Source organism: Arvicanthis niloticus, chromosome 1 (genome assembly GCF_011762505.2).
Source record: "Arvicanthis niloticus isolate mArvNil1 chromosome 1, mArvNil1.pat.X, whole genome shotgun sequence".
NCBI lineage: Eukaryota > Metazoa > Chordata > Mammalia > Rodentia > Muridae > Arvicanthis > Arvicanthis niloticus.
The window spans coordinates 112,394,777-112,404,907 of NC_047658.1; the positions used below are offsets into that span (position 1 = coordinate 112,394,777).

Sequence of the window (10,131 nt, forward strand, 5' to 3'; positions counted from 1 at the left end):
AGCTAACCCTCTTGTCCCCCAAGAGTCCGCAGATGTGCTCATAGGTTATCCCAGCAATTTCTAAAGGCTCAGATCCTAAACCAGTGCCTCTCACCATCTACCTCCACTGAAGGATGGTCTAAGTAGATGTCATATTCAGAATCTAGAGCTCTGACCACTGTAGTGTCAGCCTAACCCCAGTACCCCAGAGAAGACAAATGCAAAGTTCCTGGGCCAGCCAGCTTTTTATTCCTATCCCACTGTGGAGAAGCAGGGATCTCAGCGGGTGCTAGTCATTGTCCACAGTGAAGGTGAAGGGGCTTAGCTTGTAGCCCGTACCTGAATAGAACTTGTTCTGGAACTCCACCCTGGGTGTGAGAAAGGGGCTGGTAAGAGGAAAGCCACCCATCCTCTCCATGCCCAGGCTTACCACAGGGTTGCTCACCAGTGCAACCGTAGGGCATGCAGGAAGGCTGAGAGCCCCTCCATCACCAGCAAGATGGCCACAGTCAACACAGCAAAGGCAGCAAACACAGGGACCAGCACCACAGCTGCTATGCCAATCTCTCGGCCCATGCCTAGGCCTATGCGCATCACCATGGCCCACAGGACCTCAGACAGCTCTGCACACAAATAAGAGGCTAGTGAGGTCAAGGGTGGAGGAATGCCTGTCACATCCCCACCCCAATAGCATCCTTGAATCCTTCTTGCCCCTAGAGCTGGTGAGGCACCTCTATGGGACAGCCCCATTTGACTAGGTAGGATATTGAGGCCCTGAGAGAAAGGTCACTCACGAGCATGGGCCAGGCTCAGGGCCCAGAGACGCAAGTAGGAGGCTGTGTTGGAGATGCAGCCCAGGCAGAACTCAATGGTGTGGATAGCTTGGTGCATGAAGATCTCAGAAGGGACAAACTGCATGGTAAGAGGCCGTGAGACAACAGCCTGAGCTGGCAGCCCTCCCCCAACAAAGCACTGTACCGCCCACCTCAGCTTCTTCATCCTCTGGGCTCCCAGCCTTCTCTTCATCAGGGCTCCAGCTGTTCTCCAAGGTAGAAGCATCAGGGGAAGCCAGAAGCTTGTCACTGTCCTCATCCTGAGAACAGGTAACATCAACAGCTCCAGGCTGGGAACAGCCCAAGCCACCTACCCAGCAGCAGGGAGGCTACAGGGAAGCAAAGGCCACTCCCCATGCAGCCTGCCTTCCATGTACTACCTACTCCTACCTGTCGGCCTGCTGGCCTTCTCTGAGTGTTTCTTCTTCGGTGGTGCTGGCGCAGCAGGTACAAGGGTGTGCCCAGCAGCAGGATAGGAACTGTAGCCAAAGCCAGGACCACCAGGGCATACTGTACCACTTCCTGTGAGCAAGAAGGGCAAGGCAACCATGCACAGTGCATCATATTGATCCTTGGGAACTGTAGTCCCTCCCCCAGGGACACTAACAAGGACCTCTATGAAAGGACTTCAGGTTCTCAACACCTGAGACCCAAACTTTAGTCCGTTGGCTCTGACATCACTGTCTGGTGGTATTCCAGCCCACAACCCATTTCTCTGATGGCTCTGCAGCTCGTGGTGACCCAGTGACTGAAGTAGGGGGTCCCTAGTGAAAGTCAGCCATTCTCTGTCCCTGGCCTACCTGCCCGTGGAAGAGCAGATGATTGGTGGGGTTTTGAGAGAAGAGGAACATATTGATGAAGTGAATGAGGATACTGGGGGCCGAGGAGGCACTGGCAGCTGAGACATGCACCCACTTGTAGACAATGAGGAACACAAGGTAGCCAAAGAGGCCCAATAGGAAGATGAGCTCAGGCAAGGTTTCCAGCAGTAGCCGGTGGGCCTGGCCAAAGTGCCTGTGGGAACAGACAGTCAGAACACCCTGGACCCACAAGGATACTGCTCACACCCATTGGCAGCCCTTAGCTCACACGTGGTTGAAGATGCTGAGGAACACCCCAAAGGCCATGTGTGTGACCCCGAGGATGACAGACATCTTCATCTTGAAGGAGTTGAGGAAGCTCAGGTGGTTGGTGGCCAGGCTCCAGATCTGGGGTTAGTGGGAGAGGTAAGCATACAGGGACACTATGGTCAGTTTTGCCAGAACCCCATCCCCTCCCATGTTTTTCTCATCACCTTGCTCCCTGAGAAACCCAATCCCAGCACCTTAGTCACCAGTTCTAAGGGACTAGTGACTAGGGTAGCCCAGCTGGGTAGTTGAGGCACCCAGTCCTAGGTTTCACTCTCATCTGTTCAATAAGGTGATGCTAACATGGACCCGTTGTTTCACACATAGTGGGCTGCTATTCTGTTCTAGGTTTTTGTTGGTTTGTTTGTTTTGAGACAGAGTTATATGTAACCCAGGCAGGCCTTGAAGTCTTCTATGCAGCCAAGGATGCACTTGAACTCTGATCTTCCTACCTCCCATCTCCCAGGTGTTTGAATTATACTTGTGTCCCACTACACTCTGTCTGGATACTATTTTTGCAGGCCTCTCTGCTCGTGTGCCAGGCCTGGCACCCCAGAAGTGCACAGGCCAACTGTCAAAAGTGGGTAGTAAACAAATGGGGCTGTGGAGCCCTAGCCTTCCCAAAGACCCCCTTCGCACGCACCAGCATGCCCACTTACCGGGTCAATGCCAAAGGGATAAGGTCTGAGGAAGACACCAGTGATGTTAGGGTTCAGGGTGAGCATGGGGTGCTGGGACAGATACTCGTCACTGCAGTAAACATAGATAATGTCAGAGCTGTACAGTGGGCCAGGGGCCCTGGGTGGGTAGGAAGGCATATAGGTCGTCGTACCTCCAGCCTGACTGGTTGGCCATGGCAGCCACACTCCAGCCTGAGGGGAAAATAGTGGTGGCACGGCTGAAGCACTCGTTGTAGATGAAGCCAGTGTAGATGGAGAACAGACCCATGAGCAGAAGTAGGTAGCGACCCCCAAAGAAGGTCTGCCAGATCTGGGGAGGATCAGGGGAAGATGGTGTGCTGTTGAACTCAGCTCAAGAGGCTGCTCCACTCTTGGACCCAATCCCTTATTCCTTGTCAGGCATGGATGGTTCGTACCTCGTTTTGTGCGGCCTTCACAGCTGGTCGGTTCTCAATGAGGACCATGGCCAGGGCAAAGAGAAACATGAGCAGTCCGTGACCCACATCGCCAAACATCACAGCAAAGAGGAAGGGGAACGTGACGATGGTGTAGGGAGCTATAGGCAGACAGGATGTCGTCAGGAAGGTTCACATGAGGAACTGGGGATCTGCTTCTTTGTCCAAGTTGCCACAGATGCCTCCCAGGACCAGCCAAGAGAATGTGAGGCTGGGACCACTTGGCACATTTCAGAGCCTACAACTGTCAATCTATGCCCCCAAGGCCCTTTATTTACATTTCCAGCGCCTATTTCTCCATTTGTAAAACAGAGATCTCATGCTGGGCAGTGGTGGCGCACGCCTTTAATCCCAGCACTTGGGAGGCAGAGGCAGGTGGATTTCTGAGTTCAAGGCCAGCCTGGTCTACAGAGTGAGTTCCAGGACAGCCAGGGCTATACAGAGAAACCCTATCTCAAAAAACAAAACAAAACAAAACCCAAAAACTAAACACCTCATTGTAACATTTACCTTTATAAACTGCCATTTTTCCTATGGGCCACATTTGTCTCCACTCTATCTAGAGGCAGTCCTTGTCTGTAGCCACCCCACCCCACCACCAGGACAAATATCCCTTTCCTTTTTTCCGTCTTTGTCTCTTATTCCAGGCCTTTTGTCTCTTTGGGGCAAATAAATCTCCTTTGTGCTGAGAACTTGGTCTTGGGGTATCCTGAGCCAATACAGAGCTTTCACTTTATAGCTAAGGCTGATCTAAGATCCCTGCTTCTCCTGTCCCTGCCTCAGGCATTACACCATACCCAGCCATCTAGGCCACTTAGCCACCTTCTGAGGATCCAGAATGCTTTATTATATCCATTCTAGCAAATAACACCCTCCTTCCTTTAGGCTCTAAAGGCTGGCAAGGGGACCACATGATGGCCATTCTACCTACACTGGAAGGGCTCCAGATGAAGCCCAGCATGCTGGTTTTGAGGCAATGAAGCGCCAGAACCTTTTGATCAGAGTCTACACGGACTCAGACTGATCTGGCATATCACAGAGGCCTCACGCCTCTGCTGCAAGCACTTTACCCACTGAGCCTTGAACTTTCTATGTAGCTGAAGATGCCTGAATTCTGGATCCTCTTGCCTCCGTCTCCCGAGTGCTAGGATTATAAGCTCAACCACTATGCTCAGTTTATGCTGAGGATTGAACCCAGGGCTTCATGAATCCACCGGGCAGGCGCATCTACCAACCGAGCCACACGCTCAACCCTATCAACTGCCACTTCATAAAAACAACAACAACGATCATTGCAGAGTGGCCAAGTAAGCCACAATCATTGGCTGGTCTAGGGCCCTATGACAACTATGTAACACTGCTCTGAGATTTGTACTATTATTCCCATTTACAGACCAGAAAAAATGTGACCCACAGAAGCTAAGAAACTCATCAAAACAAGTGAGCTGGACTTTAAGCCACTCCCAAATCTGTTTTCTGAACAATTTGGTTCCCTGTGGGTTTAAGAGCTGAAACAAGTATAAAGTCCCAACTGGGACTACAGCATCCAGGAGCCTCCCTGGAGATTGAACTGGGGACTATGCCTCTGTACAAAAGTGGACCCAGCTCCTACCCCTCTCAAGGTTTGTATCCAGACAGAGGATGGGAGGGCTGGCCCCCACTGAGAGAGCAGTGGACCCTTACCAGGGTTGACTTCCCTGTAGCGGCCCACACCATAGGCATCCACAATGCCCTGGAAGCTGGAGGTGAAGCGGTTGGTCCTGATGAGCGTTGGAGGCATGTCCTGGCAGGGGATGCGGTGAGCAACAGCACTCACTCCTTCCTCACTCTGGGGTACCCAGGCAGAGAGACAGAAGCTGATGCTAGGGCCTGTAGAAACCCTGTCCCCTCCCTTCCAGGCCCATCTGAGATGTGGACTGTAATTTCTGGGTTGAGGGTGGGGTGGGATGGCATGGGGGAAGTTGGTCAGCTCCATCCTACCCAAAATGCCCTAGAGGAGGAACTCCTAGGAATTGGTAACCACCCTTCAATCCTAGAGCAAAGGTAAGGTACGAGAAGCTTGAGGAGAGACGGGAAGCAGAAGTAGGAAGGGAGGGCAGGGCAGGAGCAAGCCTCTGGCAGCCTGGATGCTCACCGAGCCGCTCTGCAGCGCCTGCTGTACAGTGGGCAGGTCCCTCGTGGCACACCAGACCTCTGCAATGAGGCACTTGTGTGTGGTGTTCACACTGCACTGGTTGAGGGTCAGGTACACGGCCTTCATCTTGTGGATCTGCACCTGCCATGGGGGCAGCAGCTGCTGCACCCGGCCCAACACCTGGCTCAGGAACCGTTCCGTCTCCCCCAGGACCTGGGGCAAAAAAAAAAAAAAAAAAAAAAAAAAAAAAAAAAAAAAAGGTAATCAGAAGGGGTGGCAGTAAGGGAGCGAGCAGGGGTCAGATCACATAGGCACTCACTTCCTGAAGCTCCTGGCCCTGCTGCTGCAGCTGCTGCAGGGTCCTGAGCCGGGCTTCCTCCTGCTCCAAGTACGGGAAGATATGACAGTGAAAGCTGGGAAAAGATGGGATTGTGGGGGTCAGTGGAAGTCACCGGGCAGAGCTGGGGGCAGAGCAAACTTGGTTGAAGGTGCTATCAGGGGCCTGGGCCACACAGGACCAGTAGGCTGGACACCTGCAGCAGCCAAGTGACCATGCACTTGTGGCTCACCAGTCTGTGATCTTTCGAATCTTCTGTCCGATCTGCTCACCCCAGTAGGAGATGACAAAGGTCATCCAAGTTGCAGGCTCACCCTGAGAAAGCCAGATTCGGTTAATCTCTGGAGCCCTGGCTCCTCCCAAACAGCCCCCACCCTGGCCCCTGCCAGCTCACCGTCACGGGGTCCTCCAGCTGCCCCTCAGTTTCCCTAAAGCTGGCAATGAGGAAGCCGCGGCACGCTCTCCAGAGCAGGCGCTCCAGGGCTGCAGCCTTGTAGGGCTCCACAGCACCTGCCACAAAACTGCCAGAAGGGCCGTGGAGGGGGGCTGCAGCCTCCTCCCAACCCACCTCAGCAGGAAGCACCCATGGGGAACCCCCCAAACCAACATACACTCAGGGGCCATTGGGTTCTCTTCTTTGGCCAGTGCCTTAAGGCAGCCAAGAAAAGACAAACCACCCCAACTCACTTGACCTTCAGGTCTGTATGTGGGCCCCGGGTGGCTGGAAGCAGTGGTGTTCTCTCAGAGGTGGGTCCCTCAGTATGGACAGCTGCTATCTGGGCACCAAGAGACATTGTGAGCCCCAGCCTAGGTCAGGCTAGGCATATGTATCACCTGTCCCCATCCCTGCCCTGACTGGGGCTGACCGGGGGGCTGTGGCTCTGGCCCAACACAGCTGAGTGGAGCTGCAGCTGGTGCAACTGGGCCCGAAGTGCCTGTTGGTTGCCTCGAACATCCCGCAGCTCCTGGGCCAAGCGGTCTGTTTCCTCCTGGATGCGCAGCAGGTCTCGGGGAGGTGGTGCTGGCAGTGTCCCCTCAGGTGGGGCCAGTGTCAGGCCTGCCCGCTGCACTTCTTCCCGCAAGAAGGCTGGGCACAGCAAGAGGAGCGGAGGGTTAGGGAAGCCACACAGGGTTGTGCCAGCTAATGTCTACCGTTAGCCAAGGGCTGCAGACATGCAGGGAAATCCCAAATGCACATCAAATGCCGTGACTAATCTGCTGAGTCAGAACGCCAGAAAAATCCCAGGCTAAACTGCTGTTCCAGAAGCTGTTCCCCCTGTTCTGCCTTGATCTCTGACCTAGGAAAGGACTTTGCAGCCCTCCACCCCAACGTCTGCCCACCCCAGTCCATCTAGGCAAAAAGCTGGATTTATGGCTCATACTCCAAGGCCGCCCTGCCTTACGTCCTCGGCTCCACCCACCCAGAGCCCAAGGACATCCTGCAGATCCCAGCAGCCCTGCCTGCAGCTCCCGTCTCTGCCTTCCACCTGGATAACTGCAGCACTTCCTTTCAGACCAAGCTTGCCTAGTGCTCCTTCCAAAAAAACTAGCCTGGAATGTGGGTCTGGGTCCAACTTACTGAAGGTCTTCTCCAGCTCCTCGCAGCGCCGGACATCTACCACGAAGCGTCTCTGGAAGGCACTCACGGATTCGTTGAGCTGTGATGGATACATATAGGGGTCAGAATCACTGCTCTGGGATCGAGGTCTGAGGCACCTCCTTCAAAAAGTTGCTGGGTGCCCAATCATCCTGAAATGACTGGCTGGAGAAGACTCAACCCCATGCCAGAGAGGGCATGAGTAGGCATGGGCAGCCTTGTGTTGGAGGGGAAGGCTGGGATGCTCCTGCAGCGGGCCAGGGGTAATCACAGGGCCTTTCCTGATGTGGGTTACCCACCCAGGACTCTGTCCACCCCACTTACATCTCTGAACTCCACGAGGCCCAGCTCACCCAGCTGGCTCACACAGTTGTAGGCAGACGCTGTGGGCAACAGGAGCTGGACCAAGGCCACCTCTTCACTCCGAAACATGGAGCCCATGATCCTTAGGGCAGGCAAAAAAGGTTGGTTAGGAACTAGTTCTAGGCGAGCATCCACACACCTGGTCCCAATCACTGGACAGATGGGGAAACTGAGGCCCAGAAAGAGGTAATGGGTACTGAGGTCAACAGAAAGTCAGTAGCGTGAGAAAGCATGGAGCTGGCCAATGACCCCAAAGCCTACCACGGTCTAGCCCAAGGAGTGCCAGGCACCCTGACTCTGCCAGTGTTTGAAGCACTGTATCACCTCTCTGCCTGCCTCTACCTGAGACTCAGTTTAGCCCGGAGACCTTAGGCTCCAGTCCTGAGGCTGTGACAACTGACACAATGCAGTTGAGCTGTCTAGCCTGCTTCCCTTTAGAGGCAGAGGGTCGGGGTGGAACACCCTCTAGGTTCCCAGGGGCTAAAATCCTGGAGAGGATAGGGTGGGGGCTGGGAACAGTCTTGGTGTTGAAACCAAGAAAGTGAAACTGTGAAACAATGGGCGGGAAGGCCTGGTGGCCTCGCTCCAACCCCAGCAGGCACAGACACTTCCTGGCTAGAAAGTGGACTCCAACCGGCCCTGCAGATGCTGAACCCAAAAGCCAACACTCTCACCGGGGCCACTGCCTGCTCTGTAGCTATGGTAGCTCTGTAGCTACCCTGGGAACACAGTTGCCTCAGCTCGTACTCTGGCGCTGAGGGCTGGGGGACACAAGTGGAGGCACACATTGAGAGGAACTTCAGATACTAATGGGCCCAGCTTGCTGCCTGGGTCTGCCCAACAGACCACTTCCTCCCTAGGCCTGGTTTACTTAAGGGGAAACCACAGTCCTGTCCCCAGCTTGGGAAAGGAAAGAATTCAGAGGGCGGTCGAGGGCTTCAGAAGAGCCAGGCCCTGCACAGCAAAGGTGAGCAGGAAGGGCTGGGTGCAGAGGGCCAGGGACCACGTCTCTAGGGTCCTCCCTGAATTGTAACCAGCTGTGTGACACTGGGTAAGTCACCTGTCCTCTCTGGGCTTGTTTCCTCTTTGATTAAATAAGACTTGGCCACTCCTGGCAGGAAAGATGTGGGGCGGTGAACAACAAAAGATCCGAATCCCCACATCTTACTTCTATAAACGCCCCTCCCCCCAATTCCTAGTGGACACCCCAGCCTTATGGTTTTTTATTTGTTTGTTCTTCAAGACAGGGTTTCTCTGTGTAGCCTTGGCTGTCCTGGAACTGGCTCTGTGGACCAGTCTGGCCTTGAATTCAGAGATCAGCCTGCCTCTGCCTCCTGAGTGCTGGGATTAAAGGTGTGTGCCGCCATCACTTCTTCTTTCCCAGTCTTATAAGTGGGTTAACCCAGGTTGAGTAAGGTGAAGACTAAGGTCATATGGCCAACTGGAACCAAACCACAGAGGGGTCTGTCCCAGACAGAGGAACGCTGCTCTGACCTGGCATGGCCTGCCCAGTCCCATCACCATAACCACCAGCACCGGGGTGCCCCAGTCAAGGGATGCTAGCCACATAAATGCAAGACAAACGAAAGTTCCACCATGCTCCTTGCAGACAGTCCACACTATGCACCATGATATTGTTACTAGGTCCTGTCTTCTGCAAGCATCAGGACATCTGAGAGCTAGACCCACACACACATCACTCATGCTCTGGCCTTCCCCCGAGGCCCCGAAGTTCTGCCTTACTCCTGCACCCCCTTTTAGTCTTCCTTCGACTCTCGCCTTTTCTCCCAGCCCCTGCTCTTCGGAGGAGGACAGAAAGAGGAGAGGGGCTGCCACTTCCTAGTAGGATGGTCTCCGTTTCCTCATCTGTAGAATGGGTCCCTCCCTCAGACGCAGCAGTGGGCTCCTTGAGCTCAGGCTTGGTGAGGTGGGCTCTGAAGTTTCCCGGAGCTAGCGACCTATCCTCTGTTTATCCTTGCGGCCTGCCTGCAGACAGCCTGACACGGGCGCGTGGCTTCTGAGTTGCCCCCCCATCCCCGGAGCCGGGCGGAGCGCCTGGACTCTTTTCCAGGCGGAGGAAGTGGTTAGTAGTTAGGGCTGGGGCTTCTCAGCTTAGCAGGACACTCACCCAGGTGGACTCGTCGCTCAACTACGGCTTAGGAGCTGAGCCTGCCCGCCGGCCAGTGCAGCTCACTCCAACTTCGAAATACCGGAGTGGGCGTGGCCTGTGACGGCCTGCCCACTGCCCGCCCTGTCCCGCCCCCGCTGAGTTCGGGCGCGGGGTGGGGGTGAGGGCGGTGTCTGAAATGGACGTCCCGGAATTGTTTAATCCCGAGAATCGGGAGATAACCGACACCCGGGATGCCAGGAAGGACCTTTGAGGATAGGCCACATTCATCTTCCCGATACGTACTACGCACAAGCTGCTTCACTATTGGGCAGATCTGCAGCTACCTAACCTCACCCAGCTCAGGCTACGCTGAGGAAGGGTGGCCCCACTCTTTGGGTCCCTCTCCAATGGCAGCAGGGTGTTGGTTGGGCCAGTCTCTGCTGAGGAACTTGCACCCAGGAGTCTGGAGACTCTCCAGAAATGCCTCAACCTCTCTCCTCCTTTCAGCCCTTGAGG

The 10,131-nt window shown here is 54.7% G+C and overlaps 1 protein-coding gene across 1 annotated transcript; it reads right to left on the reverse strand.

Moving 5' to 3' along the window:
- Positions 1 to 205: 205 nt before the first annotated feature.
- Positions 206 to 9,768, reverse strand: Tcirg1 (T cell immune regulator 1, ATPase H+ transporting V0 subunit a3). Its single transcript, XM_034517503.2, has 20 exons — positions 9,634 to 9,768; positions 7,467 to 7,587; positions 7,125 to 7,203; positions 6,412 to 6,632; positions 6,233 to 6,321; positions 5,940 to 6,066; positions 5,778 to 5,860; positions 5,528 to 5,621; positions 5,209 to 5,421; positions 4,758 to 4,902; positions 3,036 to 3,175; positions 2,772 to 2,929; positions 2,599 to 2,689; positions 1,902 to 2,020; positions 1,613 to 1,826; positions 1,203 to 1,334; positions 965 to 1,072; positions 774 to 891; positions 425 to 602; positions 206 to 347 (listed from the first exon to the last, which is right to left on the reverse strand). The coding sequence occupies exons 2-20, from the start codon at positions 7,581 to 7,583 to the stop codon at positions 269 to 271; spliced, it is 2,505 nt and encodes an 834-aa protein (XP_034373394.1). The 5' UTR covers positions 7,584 to 7,587; positions 9,634 to 9,768; the 3' UTR covers positions 206 to 268.
- Between the last annotated feature and the right edge of the window lie 363 nt (positions 9,769 to 10,131).